Genomic DNA, 21,122 nt, shown 5'->3' on the forward strand with positions numbered 1-21,122 from the left:
GGATAAGGAGATAAAGTCCACTCCGTCTTACCTTTTCTGCTCCCTATGAAAGCGCATGTTCTTTTTCAGATCTCTTTGAAAAGAGGGAGATATTCGTACCTCGATCTCTTACGTTTGAGTTTTTTTTTTTCGTTGTAATTTTGAAATTATTGTACACTATGCACTAACAGTTAGATTTTGAACATTTTCTAATATATATTGTTTGATGTCGCAAAAATAAATTGATATGAATCACATGAATGCACATCAAATTTATGTGGTTCGGCAAAATTTTGCTTACGTCCACGAAAAGAATATTAATTTCTTACTAGGAAGAATAAAACGATACAAGAAAAATCTTTGAATTCGATTTCAACTCAAGTCCCTTGCACATCCCGTCTCACTAAATTTGAAGAACAACTCTCTCAAAACCCTTATATTTTTTATTTTCTTTGGACTAGAATATACTATATATGCAAACAAAATATATTCGAGGAAATATTCCCAACACATATCTCCATGATTTAAAAACAAATGTATTTTCTTGAATTTTTCAAAACTAAACAAATGAACGAAAAGAAAGAAAGAGATTAAGGTGGATATGCTAATTAATTATGGCAGGACTCCATGCCAGTTCATGTTCGTGGGAAGAGCTATGCTATCTTGGATGATTGTATGAAACCTTAGCTTAAGCCGCCACTTCAAGTTTATCTTTAAAAGACAATCCAACCACCCCCTCCCCCAAAAAAAAAGGTTTTCTTTTATCACAGGGGAAGAAGAGGGGAGGCTCGAACTCGAGATTTCTATGAAATATCATACATATGATTATCATTTGAATTATTCGTGGTTTGAAAAGAGTTTTAATTAGTATATGATTAACAGCTTCCAGTATCTTCTATACTTTCATCATTTATATTAATAATATTAGTCAAATCATCACATCCCTAACACAAGATTAATTATATCAACTTTGAACCACAATTGTTTAATCAGGTTGATTGTGATAACCACCACAAAAACATGAGTGTGCTAAATTATATCATTCAAATTTCAAACTATAGTGGCTCTTGAGGCTTGTAATTAATTGTGGGATTGTGTATAAACTATGAACACTTGATCCTCTTGAAACTTTGCACCGTTTAATTTTATTTTATTCGTTGGGACCTGCAACCATTATCATTTTGGGTGCGAGCCTACGTAATAACTCACAAATATGCTTGTCAAGAAAACCTGAGCTTATTATAACTTCGAAAATGATTGAACCCCAATAAAATAACATGACTAACGTACACCTTATCATTATATCAACACCATCATCTATAATTTGCGATTGTTTGAAAGGTCCCATGGGATGGATAAAGAGTCTAAGATATATATCTCCATACCATAGGGTGGTGGACCCTGGACGTCACTGGACCACAAAGCCCAGCCCTACATACTATCCGATTGAAATTAATATTGAGAATGATATGAACTACAATATCTCCAACCCAAAAAAATAGTTTAAACAATATTAATTCTTGGGGTCCAATAGTTTCATTCCACGTCTAATGAACATCGCAGTCTTCCCTTGCAAACAAAAGTGATTGCGGGTTCGCATGGTAATTATCATGGCCCATCATCCATGACCATGACCTGGAATGTGGACCCCAGCGAGAACAATATAATGTGATAGAGAAGCTTCTACAGTTAAACCGGTATGAACCACATAATTTGGTTCGCGAATCTTTCTAGAGTAAAGTGTATGAATTTGAGAGATTCTCAATTCGATTCTTACCGTGAATAGTACTCTCGTGAGCACGTAATGAACTTTGATCCAACTTATCTTGTCTTTAAGTGGTAATACTTGAGATTTGCTAAGTAGTTTTCAGTTTTGTATTGCTACTGCCTGGAATTTGTTCTTTTTGTTTGGCAGGGGAGAAAAGTACAGTTCTTTTTCTTTTTTGGAAGGGTATTTCAGTCGTTCGTGGGCCAAGAGAAAAGGAAAAGTGAACATGAAAACTTTTTTTTTTCTCTCCCTTTTGGCTTTTGGTTTTGTTTTCATACAATATCTTGCTTATGTTTTTAATAATATCTTTAGGTTGGTTGAAAATGAAATGCAATTCGTTTTAGGGGACTCCAGAAATAAAAAGCAAAAGCGTACACTTAGGTCGAAGAAGTAATGGGGAAGGGAACACCCCCAGATGGCTTTTGTTGTTGATGGTGTCCCTAACTTGATCGATTTTGGTTACGTATTAGGTGATAGGATTGAGGTCATAAAGTGTTTTTTCGAGTGATCTACACAATAAAAATGTGAGTTATACAAGGTCCTACAGTGTATTCTCAAGGATACATATCCTTTAGGACTCTGAATTCCCTTGGATGTTCAGTCATCGGCTATCATGTGGGTGTCTTCTCATATGGACACCTCGACTCTATCTTGGTTGGTGGCCTGATGACTCTTTGATTGATGTATTCGTTAGCATATTGTGTCCAAATTTAAAACAATTAGGTATTGCATCACGATTTGTTTCTTTTAATAATGATTTATCCTGACAACTAAATTTCTTTAGGGTAGTGACTTATCAATCAGGAGAGATCAATTTTGGCACATTAAAATGTGAATTTTTTTTGGCGAATAATCCACCCAAGAGTCGATCTACTTTGAAATAGACTCTTGCATGGTAAACTCCAAACACAACAATATGTCCTAATACATATCATAAACAAGTTGTGAGTATAATCATGACTACCCAATCGAATTTAGATACATGCGCCTAACTCGCTAATACCAAGGTCCACCCCACAATTTTTTCGGTTAAATGCAACACCACCCCCTTATTAGTTTTATCCACATTGCTTGTTGACTCTTTTAAACTCATGAACAAATAAAAAATTTACTCGTGTATTTGTTATAGACTGCGTTGTGAACTTTTGTTACAAAGTCATCATTCAAAACACTTATTGACCAATAATTATTGATTATATGCCAAATTAACGGGATTCTTGACCGAAATGTGTGTAATTTACCTCGATCACTCAATTGTTATTTGTTGATGATGATTTTGTAACCAAATTTCTTTCGCTGATTACATCGTAACAAGCCCTATTTTTCGGTGTTAAAAAATATAATTAACTCACTTTTGTACTATGCATGCGGGTCTTGTAGTGGTGAGGCCACTGTTGTATCAACGATGACCGTTTGATCATATGATAAATATAATCTGATTGGTGTTACATTTTCCTGCTTAACTTATTTGTCTTTACGCTTCAAACGGACAAAATGAAGAACCGTTTGATCACATTTATCATATGATCGACGATCCTCATTCGTACTACACATCCCATAGCGATGAAGCCACTACAGGCCACCTGAAGGGGCCCCCGGCCCCGTTGTTGGGGGAATCTAAGACGTCAGCAGAAAAAGCAATTTCTGCAATTTTCACTTCCCCCCACATTCACACACTCGTAAGCAAAATCTCTATAAATAGAGCTTCAAGAGAACCGAAGCTAGGCTTGAAGAAGCAGCAGCTCCACAAGCATCCTTCAAGCCCCTCTCTTCCTCCTTTTCTATCCGAACTCACTGGACCACTTAGATCTCGAATCCATGAATCCCTCAACCATCAAGTTCCTCTGCAGCTACGGCGGCAAGATCCTCCCGCGTTATCCTGACGGCAAACTCCGTTATCTTGGCGGCGAAACTCGTGTCCTCGCCGTTGATCGCTTCATCTCTTTCTCTGGTCAGTCCATCCATTCCTAAGTTTTACCATTTTAACTTTAATTTTTCTATGTATGTGTGTGTATGTCTGTTGTAGCGTGTGATTTGAAGGGAATCGATGTGTGCCGTGTGCGTTTAAGTGCCGAGTGTGATTTTTGGGATGAAATTGTTGTGGTGTGTGGTATACAGAGCTATTGTTGAAGCTCGGCGAGTTGTGTGGCACATCAGTGAGTCTGCGGTGTCAGTTGCCGACGGAGGATCTAGACGCTCTGGTGTCGATTACCTCTGATGAGGATCTCGCAAATCTCATCGAGGAATATGATCGAGCATCGCCACCGCCTTCTTCTCTAAAGATCAGGGCCTTCCTTTCACTGCCTAAAAAAATCTCTCCTCCTCCATCATCGGCTTCATCCTCCTCCTCCTCCTCCAAGTCATCTATGTATTGTAGTGGTTCAATTTCAAGATCGTCGATGCCGGCGACTGATCGGTGCCATCACCAGATCCGGAAGCCTGTAGGGCTTCCAGCGAAATCTGCTGGGAAGAGGCCTCACTATGCGTACTATGCTCATGGAAACCCTAGCCAAACCTACCTAAATTGAGACCCAAACAGAAGATGCAGATATACTACAAAGACGCGAAATGAAAATATATATGAATTAAAAAGAAAACATGAAATCGGAGACTAGCTCAAATATGATGTAACTGGGACTGTAAATCTCGTCAAGAAGGATTGCTTTTTTCGTTTTCTTCTGGCCCGTGGACATTAATGAATTTTCATTCTGCTTGTTTTGTGATGGTGAGTTTGTTGTTCCATCTCCTTCACCCAGTTTTCCTTCCCTAATCGCCTAATTTTCCGTTCTTATCCGTTCTGTTTGTCTGGATTTGCCATTGATTCGGGCTTATCCCGTTTAGTCCCCTGTTTCGTTCCATGCCTTTTTTTGTTCTCTTGCGGTCACGGCTTCATCCTTTTTTCCTTCGTTCGTTATTAGGTTCATGTCGTGTTGTGTAGCCCCTTATCCAGTGGCTATTTGAACTTCTCTGTTTTGTTTTGTTTATAATCATGGCGACTCTGGTTTTATCTTAGGGTTAATTCGTTATTGGCTTGTTTTCGTTTAATTCATTTTGTTTTTTTTTTAAAGATAATTGATTTGAATTTATAATATGGTATTTGCAGGTTGGTGAAAGATTGAAGAGGTCAAAAAAGAGATGCTTGAAGATGATGTATCCAAGGACAAAGGGAGCTTAGCGACGGGCAGGTATACACATGAATTCTCCCCCAATATTTAACATCTTAAACGAACTCACAAGAACTTCACATTATCTTTTGGTCAGAAAAATTCCATCATCCATTTTACTATCTACCAAATTGAAGTAATTATTGAGGGTTTATGCAAAGAAGGCATGATGTTATGGCATTTTAAAGAAAAACTACTGTTTGTTTTTTGTTTCTATTTCTCTAGTTTTAGGACGTAGGGAATGTTTAGCAAGGTGTAAGTTGCAGAATTAACGATGCTCTGGTTGGGATGATGCTCTAGTTGGGATGATAAGTTGATTGTGGTAACTCATTGTAAATGTGGGAGGTCGCAAATTCAACTCTTACGCCTAGTAGTTAAATATGGGTCACCGTTTTTCCAAACCTTAATTTGGTATGTTTGCCTTTTGTTTTCTGATTTGATTTGTTTCAATGTTGGGAATTTAAAACTAAATACAAGTAGTTAACGAAAATATAGTAATATTTTGTAGTTGACGATACACATTTTCAATCTTTCAACTACTTGGTAAAAGCTTGCATTTGGATGAATACTAAAGAAGGAGCAAAAGTGCGCTTTGAAGTGAAATTCATAGATATGATGCATATAGAAAGTAAAAGTTGCTATTGTGAGTCGATTTAAAATAAGATGTAATTTTACCACTAACCCTTTTATGGTATTGTAATAATCTCAGGTGCATCCAATGAATCGAGCTTTTGAAAGGATTGGTGATTTTTCAAGAAAAAGCCTAATATGCTTGGGCCTGGGTTAAGACTCTAAAGTTTGAACTTACAAACGAGCTCTAAAAGCCCAATTTCATCCCTTGGCCCAAGATTAAGCCCACTTTCATTTCTTACTGGTAGTGCTGGTCCTCATTCGCGTGAACCCCCTAAACGGCCGAAGTCCGGACGCTTTGCTGCTTCAAATAATACAAAACGCACTGTTAGTTGCACGACGGCTCTTTGACGGACAGGGCTGTAGCTTCCTTGTTGGATGTATAATTTCGGGCCCGAATAGCTTCTCGTGTTGCCGTTCTTGCAATAGCCAAATCTGCGTCAATTCTGTAATGTCAGTGGAAGCTGATGAGAGAGACTCTTCAAGGATTACTCTTGTAATGGCACTCGTCTTGCACTACTGTCAGCCAAGGCTTGTGTGGTATTATTATGAATGAATGGTGGAGGTAGGTGTTAAAAGGAGGAGAAATGATGGTTAGAATTTTGTTGGTTTGGTTTAAGGGAGGGAAGTAGATGAGTATTAATTAGTGTATTACAAGGAGGAGAGAATGAAAAAAGTAGTCACAATGGTGAGAGGCTACAAGACCAAGTGTCATGGCTTAGGCCTTTTAGATGAGCTGCGCATCAACAGGACGGGCCGGGCTTCAACTGGTCGGGCTTGGGCTTCACAATATTAGCTTTTTTATAATCATTCATAATTTTTTTTTTCACTCATTTTGATTTTAATAATGATATTTTTGTAACTCACAATGTCCAAAAAAGAGTGCAAAGGTAGTCTCCCTCCTAACTCCTCACTTAACTCTCATCTCTTTAACTCTTCATTTTTCTAATTGGGAGAGCCTTAATCCGTGGGCCCAAATGTAACCCAATAGAACGCTCGTTCTACAAATTTAGTGGTCTCAATGTAAAATAGAATTCAGCATTTAGCCTTAGTGTTTGTTTTCTTTTTCCTACTATCATTGAAGGGAGTAATGCTTGAGACCTCAATCTTTGTAAAGGAATAAAAAAATCTCATTCCAAAGATTGCAGAATCATCAGACACGTGTTCGGGCTAGGAATGGAGCAGGTAATAAGAGATCCCACGATCACGGCACAAGATCGGCCTTTGGTCATGGCACGATTTTGGGCCATTAACATTAATGGGCCAAATAATTCATAACATGTAGGAAGGCCCCACATACAATGGAGGACTATAAATACAAAGAGACAAGTAAAGGTATGTTGGATGATTCTTTGATGTACTACAAAAAATACTTACACTTGTTATTAGAGATGGACTGAGACTGACTTGAACGTTGGAGTAATCACGATCATCCACGACTATGGCCATCTAACCTACTGACCTATTCTTGTTTCAGGCTACTTATCTTTGATCAAGAGATTCCAGCTGAAACGCCCATATTGAAGAGGAGCCCAAGAAAGTAAAAAAAAATTCAAAATCTGAACCAATTAAATGTTAAAGACATCATATAAAGAACCCATGCAATGTACGGATAATAACAAGCGCTTAGTTTTTTTGGAGTCCAAGTAATTTTCTATAAATTGAAATCCAAAATATAAACAATATAAAATATTTATACATATAGCCCCTTGACATGTATGACTTTCCACTTAACTGATCACTTTCTTGAGGCATAATCATAAGGTCAAACCATAAAGACTACAAAGCATGCAATTAGTTGAATGATTATATAAATTTACACTGTAGTTTTCCCCCATTAACTTCTTCTTTAACATTGTTTTGACATTATAATTTCTTAGTAGCTAACAATGACATATATATCCGAGCTACTACTTGAAGTGATAACTAAGGATGGTGTGTATCACCCTCATGACTAGGGTTTGAATTCCCTTTCCCCGTTTCAAAAAAATAAACAAAAAAACAATGATATGCAAATTTGCCTCGTACTCATTAATCACCTTGACACACCCAATGGGCTCTCTTACTCTGTGATCTTCCCCCAAGTTTAATACGTATTTGTCAACATTGTACAATAATTGTCCTTTTCTGTTAACATGCGAGTTGTGACTTAGTTTGCATTTACTCTTCTTATATTATCTTGGAGTCTGATTTATCAACGGGAATCGAAACCCTAAAACGGACAATATAATTAATTGTTTAGGGTGCGGATTTCCAACATAGTATCGAAATAATTTGGTTATATATATATATATATATTTGAACTTCATGGAATGATTTAATTGGCATTCCCAACCGAATTGAATAATTGATGTCCTAGGGCATTTCCCAACCCAATTGATGAAGTTTTGGTTTGAATCAAAGTATGCCCTATTTTTTTTTTGTTTCCAATAAAATGAATCGACGTCAAGACATAAAAACAAAGCTAAACCCTAGCTAGCTTCATATAGGCTGTTGTTCAGTTAAAGTAAAGCAGTTTAAAGTGTTTGTAATGACAGCAACGAATCATAAGTCACAAACCTTCTGATCGTAAAACATTAGGATGTACTCTCATCAGAATAAAGTGCATACACATTCACATGCATATATATATATATATATATATATATATATATCTCTGTGTGTGTGTTTGTCTCTGCTAGGGTGGCCATGGAAAAAACTTGCTCTCTGAATCATGCAAAGCCTGAATTTTTTTTCTCGCGTGCAGCGCTACAGATTGAGCATGCGCATATGAAATGGACCACTTTTAACAACTCAATCATTAATGGGTTGAAATGAAATCAATGTTCATTTCATTGCCCCGTCAATTTCATTACGCTAAACCACTCCGTCCAACATGTCATTGGAATAGTTGAGTTGGTGTAAACTTGGGCAGCTAGAACAGTTTGCACCACGCTGACGACATTCAAGACTATGCTGAAACCCACGTGGATAGAAGCCATAACGTGGGACAAGCCCAACAAACCAGGATTTTACAAGGAAATATCTTAGTTGATTGGTTCGAACTCTCGACCTCGGACATCTTAGGCCCTAAGTTTGAAGAGATAACCAACTAGGTTATTGTGAAGTGGTTCAGATTAAACTCTACATTGTAGTCAATCAACAAGCACTCTGTCGGGATTGGGATATGTTTGCTCTTATTCCCCTACTTTTCATATTTTAGATATAAAATATTTTTAGAAAAATCTCAAATAATAATAAATAGAAAAGTGTGTAAATTTTTTACCATGTATTCAACTATTCAATTTTTAAGAAAATAAGATAACATGTTACACACTTTACATCCAACGGCTTAGAATTATTCAAGTTTTTTTAATGTATTTTCTTTAAAGAATTTGTTTTTTTTATTCAATGTAAAATACAATATTAGATCAAAATCATTGATTCTTATCATTTATTATTTTTCTAAATTTTTTAAAAATATTGATATCAAAAAGTAAGGAAAATGAGATGTTGTCGTCTAATGGTTTAGCTCATAAAGGAGGAAGATTAATGATTGTAAAAAGACTAATTAAGTAGCTCTAATGGTGTGTGGAGAGGAATATTGCAAGGTGCTTGAACATGGGGATCTTATTTGAGGAAAACCAAGATGACTATAATTGACTACAATGATTACTACAAGACTAAGAGAACAATGATGCCCCAACTGCCACAATCATTCATGGATTGCTTTATAACTACCCATGTTTTTTAATGCCTTCTTCAGCATGCACCAATCATCATCAGCAACACTCAAACATGTCAATACATATATTATTGGTGTAACTATACATCTTCTTTAATTGTTAGCCACTCATAGTTTGATTCTGAACAAGCTTTGATTGGGATGGTGAAGTTTATTGTGGTAACTCTTCACGCCCAATAATTTCGACTGAACCAAAATGAATCCGACTGAGCATAAGATCGGATAGTCGTTGAAGCCAACAAAAGTTATTATGCTTATGATTCACTGGGATAGTATACTATTAACTAAATATAAATAGAGTATGACAAAGAAAGTCCAAATTTAACAGCACTGCGTAGTGTTGGACACAATAAAGTACCAAGAAACTATTTCAATTAACATGTTAAGATCCAATCAGATGAAGAAGAGACAAATGCAGGTGTTGAAAAGACAAAAAAAAAACAGAAATATTGGCTCACAATTGTTCATCTCTAACTCAGATTGATGTTCTATTTTCCCACAAATGACATAGTCCTGTCCTGAAACTGTTGATTCTTATTATATTTAGATTACATCAATAATGCACATTGGGCATTTCTGGCGTGAGCTACAGATTACAAAGCATTTTCTCAAGAATCACAAGATCTCAAGAGTATTGAGTTTTACTTCCAATCGAGTAATTAACAAAACTCGCTCATTTTTTCTCACTAGGAGTTCTATTCGTAGACATTAACTTACTGAACATTCTTTTGGGTCGCGTTGGAATGGCACAGAAAGCCTTAAACTTGGAAGATCGTCCAATTCCATCCGGGTTCATGCCATTTATGTCCAAATCATCGTCTTTGGTCAGCTTCATCCTTAAAGTTGACTTAGGTGATTTAAGGCCTGAGACACTCCATTGATCATCTGCTGGAATGGAAGTAGTAGTGCTTAATGGTGCTGTAGGCCTTGAAGGGTCAATACCGTTAGCGGCCAGAAGTGCCTTGATGTTACTTGGCAGTTCAGTCATTTTGCCACCATTCATGGTGGCTCTAGCTTGCTCAAAGAAAAGAACTTGTACTACTACCCTTAGCGGGAGTAACTCGTTTTGTGCAGCGTGCATGCAGGAATCCATAGAAAGTTTTTTGCAGTCCAAGATTCGACACAACCTTTTTCTTTCACTCTTGTTTAAATCTGGATGTGCCTGCATATTGACCTGAATTAGCTTACTTACATGAACATTAAATTCCACTGCTAGTAACACAATCTGGGTAATTTGAAATTTGATCATTTTAAGGGAGTAAAATACAAAGTAAAATGACACAGAAGAAAATCCATCAGCATTTCTCAGCCTGAAAGGACAATAGCAACTATGGTCCTGGAATTTCTCTCCTTTCCTATTGGAAAACCAAAAAGATTGCATTGTTACTTTGACGTGTAAGTACCTATAATCTTGTATAGATCATCGACACGATGAACACAACTCAAATCGTCCCATTTTAGTATTCAGGATGTATTAGGTCGGCCTAATCCTAACCACTAAGGAATCGAGAGAATTCGGACAAGAATTATATGATTCCAAGGTCAAAAGAGTTGGTTATCTGTTGGTAGTGGACAGAGAATCCTAGAATGTGACATTTGAAAATTAATGACCCAAACATCATTTGTTCTAACTCAAGCTTAACAAATTTTAACTAATGAGACCAAACATACCTTGAGATAGATGTCAATGGCTCGGTAGAGATCGTCATGGTCAAGCCTTGAGAATTCAGGGATGGATTCTGAAACTGCAATAAACTTCGATAGAGGCAAATTTACGTCCCTTGCAATCTCCTGAAGATATCCATCCACAAGCTTTGCCACCTTCAATTTTGAGCTATGAGATGCTGAAGACGACCTCCTACTCCCTTGGAGCTCAAAATCAATATTCTCTGCAGACCTTGACCTTCTCCTCTCAAACCCAAGCTTGGATCTTGGAGGGCTAGTAGGTGGACTTTGCCCTTGTAACATGAACACCTCCAATATTGTCAAAACTATATCTACATCATATAAGGTGTCTTTTTTTTTTGATAGTGAAGGTATTAATAGATCACTGGCTCTTGCTTCCTCTAATTGAAGTCCAACCCTTCTTGCTAATTCCATCTTTGATGAAGAAGAAGCATTAAGAATATTTGATGCCTTTAAGAGTTTAAGAAGGAAACTGCAAGAAACAGCGCCTTTTTCTACCGGTAATAAGCTTACCATTGATTCCAATAGCAGCCTATGCTTTGAGTTTATCCCTGACGTTGTATCTGCATCAGAATCACACCCTTCTTGCTTATAAACATTCCCATCTCTAGGTGATATGTTGGGTAGCCATCTAGATGCATAGATTTTCAATGCGTCGCCGATAAGTTTGGAGGGTACTCTTCCACTAGATTTAATAGCTATCATGGTTCTCCAATAAAGTTCTATCCCCAATTCTGCAATATCCTCAGCCCACCAACCTTTGATTGCTTGGTTAAGTCTCTGGCTCTCCGCCCCGTTACATGAAACATCGTCCCTAACCCTTCTCGAATGACTATGAGACAAACTCACCTTTGATGGGTGCGTAGAGACTTTTGAGGCAATTGATTCAATGCATCTGCTAGTGATTCCAAGGTCCTCGGACAACAATGGAAAGGCCCTTGTACTTTGTAGTGTGACAATAGAATCCTTCCATCCTTGAAGTATGCAGGAGTTGAAGAAGACTTCAATTTTGTATATCAAGTTCCCCTTCTCAACATCCTCAGTCATCTGCAAGTACTCGGCAGCACATCGTGCCGGTACAATGTTGTAGGCACTGAGAGTGATTGTGATACCATAACAGAACTTCGCACAGAGTTCAAATGACTCAACTCCACCAGGAAAATCAGGGAGTTGGATTAATTGGTGGCTAGAAGATTCAGTTGATTCAGAGAATAGCCTTTGCAGACGCAAACACTTAGACAACAGAGGGAACTGCAAAAAAAATAAAATAAAATTGAACTTCCATAGAATCAAAACAGAGAAAACAGTAACATCATAATTCAGGAGACTTTTAACAAACACCTTGACTACTAAAGATTATGGACCATTTTTCTTTACCTTGTGAAGCAAATATCTACTTCCTTTCACCTGAATTATGAGGTCACTGGAAACTTCAGAGGAAACAGACCTGCATTTGAAGCAAAAGAAACTCCTTTTCTCATCTCCTTCAAAGAAAATACATAATCAAAACAACAAAAAAGAACAACAACTGCCCAACAACTTCATGTTTTATCAATGGCATCCTTACCTTACAGCCTCACTAGTATAAAAAGTGTCTGGCCGAGATCCAAGTTTCATAAACTTCATGGCTGCTCCTTCCTTCTTCTGATTTACTTCTCAATTAGCAATTTTTCATCACACCCACTTCAAAATATCTGATTCAGAGTCCACCCAAAACCTGTTCTTTGAATGTTCCTCCTCCAACAACAATTAAAAGTTGCTCTCCAAAATAGAACACTTAGAGACCTCAAATCCTGTACAGAGACCTCATCCCCATGAAGAGTAATGGAAAGAAAATTAGAAGGGGGTAGAGAATTAATGGTTTTTTTGGTAAGAGAAATGGAAGAAGGGTATCAGAGAAGGAATTCCAAAAGCCAAGGAATAGGTTTTTGTTTTTAACTTTTTCCTGTTGTGGGTTTGTTCCGAATGAATTTTTAGGGCAAAAAATTGACAACCTCAAGATCGAACAATCAAAAGACTGTGTCTTTTCAGTCAAAAATTCTTATACACCATATGATTTGGACATGCAAAAACAAATAATCAAAAACCCAACTTTAATCCGATAAGATTACACACACTAACACCAAGTCAAATCAAATAGTAAAAGCTCCGCTTTTGTTTAGTAACATAGAACCCATTCAATTATCTATCATACAACTGATCGGTTGATAATTAATATATGCTGAGTTGAGTTATTGCGATCAAATTTACTATTTCAACAAACGAATCTTTTTTGGCAGTAAAAGATTCTCCTTAAAAAATATGCTAGACAGATATTGTACACATGTAATAAACAAAGAAAATTGCTTGCAACTTTGATTTGGCACAATCCAACAAGGGGAACTATGAACAATTCGTTTTGTTTTTTACTTTGTTTGGAAGAATAAAATTAGGGGTGAAAATAATCGATTTTTTCAGTTTTTTAACATAAATTTAATCAAACAATCGGTCAATTATTGTCGCAAAGTTTTAAACCAAAAATGGACCATTCAGTTTTACATGCCTAAATAAAATTAAAATGGTTTTAAGGCATATTTGCTATGAATGTGCCACCGTAGAGGGAAATGAGAAAGGCCACCCCCACGTGTTATCCTGGGCCCACTTGTGCCCCGTCCTTGTCATCATTACCGCGCTTTTTTCTTTTCCTATTTCACAGTAGTATACACCCCCGGATTATTTTAGTAAAACACTATATTATACGGCACATCGTACGCCTCTCAATTTCTGTTATTAATTATATGTTGGTACGTACGTGGCATATTTTTTAAAGCAAATAATAATAGAATTACTATATTGCGACATAAAAATTTGCATATTAAAAATAAAAGGCAATTCTTTAAGTAATTATAAAGGATGCAAATGAGTCATTGGTTGAGTGACAGTGACTTTACATGTCCCTGACTGAGGTCATGGGTTCTAGTCTCACCTCCTCCGAATATTTATAAGGAGGTGTGTGAGCTTGATTTGTGCCTCCTACGTGGGGCCTGTTGACACCTATACTTTCATAGGTTTGATCTGGTGATGTGTGGTATATTGTATTTCTACTTGTATTCAAAAAAGTAATTATAAAAGATAAAATTGGGACAGGGCATCTTTTTCTTGGATTAATTAGTAATAATGGCATATGGTCCATGACCAAGGAAGAATGGATATTGTTTGTGTGGGATATATTCACGAAACAATATCTTCAAATATCATAAACAAGTGATGTTTATGGAGCTCCTCTCCAAATCTCTTTATTTGGGAGCTTTCAACGCAATTCACTTCAGTGTCGTAATTGTTGTTTTAAGACCGTTGTCTGCTTCAAAAAAAAAATTATATACATTTGCTCATGCTATTGTATTGTTATTTTCTTATATTGTTTTCGAAGGAGGATCCTCCTATTCGTATTATGTAATCTGTGCTTGGTTGTTGTTAATACAAGTGTTCTTACTCTTAAAAAAAGGATATATGGATTTCATTAATGAAACGTTGAAAATGTGTATATTAGTTATATAGAAGTTGACAATCATTTTCAACTTTTGCCAGCATTTATTTTTTACAACCATTTTGATTAATTGACTGATAGTTTAGTTGGTGAATTTTTTAAGGTTACACTGTATGGATTTGAGAGGTTTTGAATTCGATTTTCATTGTAGTCAGGTGAAAATTTTATATGCGCATGAGTCTGATGACTCAAATTTATGTCTATATCAGACGTCCAAAGTACAAACTCTTACATGTTAAGAGTTACTCTTGTGAAATTCGGTCTTGCTGAGGATGTTATTTCATGAATCTATAGCCCAAGTTGTGCAACCCCACATCTGTTAGTGCCCAACTGCTCCCTTCACATCACTTAAATGATAAAAATGTTCTTACTTCCTGCTACATTTTCACTCTCTAATTCAATAATATGAGTCCTTTTTGTTGTAGTCTTCTGTACATTAGACTAAACAAGAACACTCTGATTTCTATGTGATAAGCACAATCTTGGAGTAACTATTAACCTATAATATTTGTTAAAGAAAATCAAAGGTTTCACCTTAACAGGGTGCTCGCAATCAATCCCCAATCGTAAGTTTTTGGTATCAAAGCAATAGCTCATTTGGTTACATCTTTGAACTTAAGGTAAATAACGTTAAGCTTGGGAGTTCAAATCAATTGGGAGTATTTCCATAGAGTTCTCCTTGTTCCCTAGGCCTGTCCACTTCCGATGAGGGATTAGGAACCTCATTTCTCACGCATGGATTTCAACCAATTTTACCTGTCATCAGTGTGATACGGACTATTCCGACAACTCAATATTTATGTCCACTCAACTATCCGAAGTACACATGGGACTGGATGGTTCCTCAGTCACAAAAAAAAGTGTTGGTTGAAGAGTTAAACTCAAAATTTTGGTCCAACTAAACCATGGTAGGTATTTATGGACAATCTTGACATTTCACCGTCCAAAAGGGAGAGTAAGAGTGGAGGGCCGTCTCTCTTCATCGGATCCAAAAATCCTGTAAAGGACCTAAAATCCTAATGGTCCTTCTTCTTGTTACCTAATGGGGTGGCCAGCCGACCGTTGGGCCCTTTTGTGGGACCGTATCTTGGGCCCATCAACTACTTTCTCCCCAGGGCCCCACTCTCCATATTGGACCCTTTATATATACCGATTCCACAAGAAATATTAAACAAAGCTAAATCAAATTATATATTAAAACAGATTAGTTGTGGATTATTATAGAATTAACTCCAGCAAATTATTTAAGAACATTGAAATGACATAAAATTTGAATTTGGTCGGGCCAGGTTTGGAGCTGTCACATATTAATTCCGCCTACTAAATTTTACGCAGACAATGAAGCAAATTAATGGACTTATAAACATATATACACACGGAAGTTCTCACACGCGGGATCCCATAAATTTTTTAAAGTACGAGATTTATTTTCTACCGACGATTACCAACATTTGGGCCCAACACTTTGACTTAATGAATGATTGAAAATGGATCTCGCACTTTAAAAAATTTATGGGATCCGGTATATGAGAACTCCCATAACATAAAGTTACGTTATAATGATTCTTCAGTGTCAGTGATATTTATAATCTTGAAAGTTTGTACGTATTAAGGCATGCAGAGATTGCAGGGTAAGTCATCCCGACAAGTTAAAGCCGGCATATCTGAAACTCATGACTCCCCTTTGCTCAGTTTTCTGTGATGAATTGTAACATTCACGATTTCCACAGTTGTAGGTTAATTGGCTGCATCGATCGACATCTCTCTGGATTCTGGCCATTGAAGTCACACTCAGCTTTCCCAAGTCTTATTAGATATATATATATATATATGTATGTACGACCACATCTTTGTGGGGTCTTTGTGTCGCTAAATTAATTAATGAATCAAGAATGGTCAACCCTACAAGCCACAATGCAGGCATATCCAGTCATTACTTGGTCCAAGTGTTTCCACTCCAAAAGATTGATTTTTAATGTAGGAGATTCCGGTAAAATGGAACTTATTATACACACATACGCACACACATATATATATACACAAACGTATGTATGTATGAATATTAGGGACGACCTTTTATATGCCCAAAATGAATTGTGATTGCACATGAATTGTTTTATATTCTTGCTTTTGAATGTTATTACTTATGGCTATACTATGAAATTTTATTTTATTTTTCTTAATTTAGAGAAGTTGTTCGTGTGTATAATTTTTTTTAAAGGAAGGAGGACATATTATTAAGAATCATTTGACAAAGAATATATCAATACAATTTCCTGAAGCTAATAAGGCTCATGTGACGCAATCCATACCCCCGAAGTAGAACAAATTTTGTAATATAATGGGCAACATTAGAAGTCCTAGGGCAATATAGAAACCCGAGATTATATAACACCCCTCGTGAATTCTTAATTTATGAAATCACATTGTCATCCTCATTCACATGGAGATCTGCAGACTAAATCTTCTTCACTACCCCTTCGAATCGTTAATGATCAATACATTTATTATACTGAAAGATGTAGCTAGATTGATATCTTCTCTGATGGCGTAAAATTTTGCGCTCTCAACTGAATGCAATAGACTCACTGGGAACGTTGCAGCAACCACTAGTTTGTCACAGCAATCTCACACCATACATCCAACCGCAAACCAAGCATTAGCATTACATCGGGCGCATCAACATTGATAAAGAAAAACCTTATTAGGTCGAGGAAGGAAGCCAACATGAAGAAGGCCTAGGCGCACTCTGCTCTCCACAAATTCGCCGCCAACTGATGAAATCCTCAAGGACGTGAGGAATATAAATTGGATAAGAGCATGTGTGTGTATATATATATATATAATTTTCGAGTACATAGGCTATATGTATAAAATTTTGCACTTTATATGTTTTTTTTTATATTACAATAATTATAATAATTGTATTCTATACATTTGAAAAAGGTAGGTCTAGTAATTAGTTTGAAGGCACAAATGGTAGCTTTTTGGTCTGCTTAATGTCTAGTATTAGGTGCTTAACAGACGAGTTATGTGGATAGAACCTGATAGTGCGATTAGCTTGACAATCACAATTTGTAGTTGGTAAAAAAAGATTAGGGCCCACACTTTCTTTTTTGATAACTGAACACGACGTGAACATCCAATATAAGTTTAAATTTAAGACTTTATACTTGCACGCACAAAAATTTTTTATATAACGATATGATAAGTTGACCAAAGCACAGAGCGTGGCACAAAGTGCCCCATTATTCCATGACACAACACACACTCAGTCTTTCCTTCTCAGTTTGTCAAAGGTTGGCGTGAGACGCATGGTTAGGCAATATGAGTGTGACACGACGTGCACATTATTAATTTTACCTTTACCTTATTATTTGATTGTAAATCTAATTAATAAAAACATGATTTGGTTATGGTTTTCTGCTACAATTATTGACAAGTAGTCAATCAAATCATCATTCACTCCCTCTTTTTTCCCCTTGATGTCTTCCCTTGACTTGAATAAATTCACACTTTTTTTTTAACTATTTAATGTTAATTTCATTTAATAAAGAAACTTTAGTTGAGATGGTGAAATTGACGATGATAACTCCTTAAAAATGTAGGAGGTCCCTGATTTAATGCTGCCCAATTGTCCGATTGACATATTGAGCTGGGGAATTCTCGATTACCAAAAAAAAAAGTTGAAATTCATTTTCTAATTTAGTTCCTAATGGAGGTGCTGCTCTTGTCACCTGCAAACGGATTATATGATTGTTGATTAGGGCTTTTCAATGATACAAGGGTGATTGCCTACTCTCGTTTTTTCTCCATTGAAGCTGCAGCAGCAGCAGCCTTTATAACAAGAATATATGACTCTCTTAAGTAAAAAAAAAAAAAAAAAACACTAGTAGTAGCTTAGTTCTTTAATGGTGTGTGGGTTCATATCAACTTTATTAAAGGAGGAGATAAATATATATATATATATATATATATGAAGGCAGGCAGATATACTATGGTCGATTGAGATAAACTTTGAATAAGAAGAAGATGATGAGGAGGAGGATGAGATTGATCAAGTAGATGTGTCATGATAACTTTTCTTTTGCTTTTGGAGTTTTTGATAAGTTTTCAATCATTATACATGATTCATGAATAACACAACTACTTGCTGATTTGGCCGTTAATTCCCAAAAATAAACCTATATATATGCAACTTTGAACAAGAGTCTTAAAGAGAGCTCTTACCACTTTAATTTTTAAGAGTCCTATGTCTCAAGAAGTCCATTTGGGAGGCTGCTTATTCTCTAAAGATGGAAATGATAAGATTGACACATACATATCACTAACCTTTATTTTTGCCCCTCAATTGAGAGTCATCAATTTTTTTGACCAAAAGCTTTATAATTGTCTGACGCGTGGGGGATGGGTAACTCGGGTATCTGGAGTTTACCATGTAAGACGAGGTCCAATGTAGTCTTGTTTTGGATAGCGGGTTTCTCGTTATTTAAAAAAAAAAAAAAGAGTGATAAGAAGCGTGAGTTGGCTTTGTTATAATTTGAAGAAAGGAGGTAGAAGTAGAAGGAGGAGTGAAAAAGTTTGGTTCAATCCAGTAATCCATTTGAGGTATTGTCCGCACTATGGGCTCAAGGTTTTTGTGGTTTTATCCTTTTAAAAGACGTCTCAAGTTATAAGGAGATAGACCATGCTTATAAACTACATAGTTTGCTTCTAATAAATCGATGAGGGACATTTAACAGGCTTAATTGGGACCTACTCCTTATAATTTTTACAGCATACAACGTTGGATTCCCTCCTCCCTCAAAAAAATGATAGCGTAATGCCACCACTTATGAAAGAAAAATAACTTGAGAGTGATTGCACCGGTAGGATTATAGGACCACTTCCACCTTGTCATTTGAACATAGGCCTCAATTTCCTATCCAAATTTTCTGACTCTTGCTTCTCTGGCCAGAAAAAAAGAGAAACCTTTTCTTATCCCATAAATTAAGATTAGGAGAATACTCAGTGGTCCTGCCTAGAATGTTAATCCAAAAGGAATGAGCTGAAATAAATTTGGATACCCGTGAGATCACCGAGCGTGAATAGTCCAAATCAACACTACTTTGTGAGGTATTGTCCGCTTCAAGTTTAGGTATGCAATTTAAAATGTGTCTCAAGTGTTTGGAGTTGAATTAAGGTTTATTTTTGTGGGACTTTTATAAGCATTTACAGATTACATGAAGCAGTATTACTTTGAGAAATTATGATAAAAAAAAAGCAGTGTCAGATAGATAATGAGGGTACAAACTACAAACACTAATTTTCACTTGGGAATTTGATCGAACAGGTGGGGAGCAATGGTTCTGTGGCTTAGCCATTTTGGCAGGGAACATTTATGCAGCTGAAACCATACAAAACTAAGCCACCAATGCAAAAAACAAGTTGTCTAAATCAAGCATCACATGTACCACAGCAAGAAGAGGAAGAAACAAACATATGTTAGAACAATGGCACAAAAGAGTGCCAGAACGAAATTGGGCTCCATGTGACAGAAAATGTTAGGTCTTGTTTCCTAAAAATGTTGATTTAACTTTTTTTTATGGACCAGAAGTTGTAAAATGACAAGACTATGTATAAGAACAGACACAACTAAGTTACAACCTGACATTATTTCCCCACAAATCTTCACCCACAAGACAGATTTTGGTAACCTGTGTAGTTGTCCCATCAAAGTTGTAAAATCAAGCATCTTTAATTTTTGTTGTTAGTTGTTAAAATGTTTTGCAAGAGCCGATAGCCCAGTTGTGAAGGGAAAATTTTTAACATATAACATATCTAGCTGTTCTCCGGACAATTTGTTACTAAATCTCGGACCACATGGTCGAGATTCAGTGCAGAAAGATAACGAAGGAAGGATGGTATTAATTCGTATACGCTGAGCTGAATAAGGATCCATCTCGCAAATTGTAATAATGAAAACAACCATGAGACTTGAACTCACGACCTCCTGCTTGTGTTAAAAGTTACCACAGTCAAGTTTATCACCTAAGTCAATAACCCGTTGTTTATTAAGGAAACATGTAAACACTCAAATTGCACTCGTGTGGTCTTTGATAAACGAAATCCAAAAATACCAAGGATGTCGGTGTTTTTTGACCTAGGTATCTCAAATGTTGAGATTGACGCATGTGATTTTATATGAATCATGTGAGGTATGTGGGATTTATAATTTTACATAAATCATGTGCGTCAATCTTCACATTTGCGACGGCCGGGAAAAAATAGCATTCCTAAATTGCTAAACAAAATCAAATGTTTGTTCCAGAATTCACATGTTGACTAATAGTTATCCGCCGCGCGTAATTCCTAACAAACTTCTCCCAAGTATCTTTGCTTCCCCTATTCCTGTGGGCTTTGATCAGTTGATTCTTATGGGCCTTGGGGAAGTCGGCACCTAGGCCTGTCCAGACTCCATTGTATAATGAGGCCGGAGTATGAATATTCAGTTTTTGCTCGACAGCCAGGATTAGCGTCCCTTCAACCTCGCTGGACTTTAATGGGCTACAGAAGAAAAATATCTAGGCCCAGTAGTTTGTGGATTTTAGACCTTTCTTCAGTCCGTTTCGATTAGTGGGCTTCAACGGGGCTTTTTGAATCTCC

The 21,122-nt window shown here is 36.6% G+C and overlaps 2 protein-coding genes across 5 annotated transcripts; one reads left to right on the plus strand and one right to left on the minus strand.

Moving 5' to 3' along the window:
- Positions 1 to 3,463: 3,463 nt before the first annotated feature.
- Positions 3,464 to 6,592, plus strand: LOC120007711. 3 transcript variants are annotated; one of them, XR_005470238.1, is made up of 4 exons: positions 3,464 to 3,698; positions 3,866 to 4,472; positions 4,851 to 4,932; positions 5,621 to 6,586. XR_005470238.1 is itself a non-coding variant. In XM_038858108.1 (2 exons), the coding sequence occupies exons 1-2, from the start codon at positions 3,566 to 3,568 to the stop codon at positions 4,273 to 4,275; spliced, it is 543 nt and encodes a 180-aa protein (XP_038714036.1). In that variant the 5' UTR covers positions 3,464 to 3,565; the 3' UTR covers positions 4,276 to 4,476. The 3 variants fall into 3 exon arrangements, 1 of the variants encoding a protein (XP_038714036.1); XR_005470239.1 differs by lacking the exon at positions 3,866 to 4,472 and having other exon boundaries at positions 3,562 to 3,698; positions 5,621 to 6,592; XM_038858108.1 differs by lacking the exons at positions 4,851 to 4,932; positions 5,621 to 6,586 and having other exon boundaries at positions 3,866 to 4,476.
- A 3,187-nt stretch (positions 6,593 to 9,779) lies between these two features.
- Positions 9,780 to 12,960, minus strand: LOC120006991 (BTB/POZ domain-containing protein At1g67900-like). 2 transcript variants are annotated; one of them, XM_038857125.1, is made up of 4 exons: positions 12,519 to 12,960; positions 12,329 to 12,398; positions 10,937 to 12,202; positions 9,780 to 10,427 (listed from the first exon to the last, which is right to left on the minus strand). In XM_038857125.1, the coding sequence occupies exons 1-4, from the start codon at positions 12,575 to 12,577 to the stop codon at positions 9,939 to 9,941; spliced, it is 1,884 nt and encodes a 627-aa protein (XP_038713053.1). In that variant the 5' UTR covers positions 12,578 to 12,960; the 3' UTR covers positions 9,780 to 9,938. The 2 variants fall into 2 exon arrangements, with proteins under 2 accessions (XP_038713053.1, XP_038713054.1); XM_038857126.1 differs by having other exon boundaries at positions 12,329 to 12,435; positions 12,519 to 12,959.
- Between the last annotated feature and the right edge of the window lie 8,162 nt (positions 12,961 to 21,122).

The sequence above is a fragment of the Tripterygium wilfordii genome, chromosome 10, assembly GCF_013401445.1.
Source record: "Tripterygium wilfordii isolate XIE 37 chromosome 10, ASM1340144v1, whole genome shotgun sequence".
NCBI classification, from domain to species: domain Eukaryota; kingdom Viridiplantae; phylum Streptophyta; class Magnoliopsida; order Celastrales; family Celastraceae; genus Tripterygium; species Tripterygium wilfordii.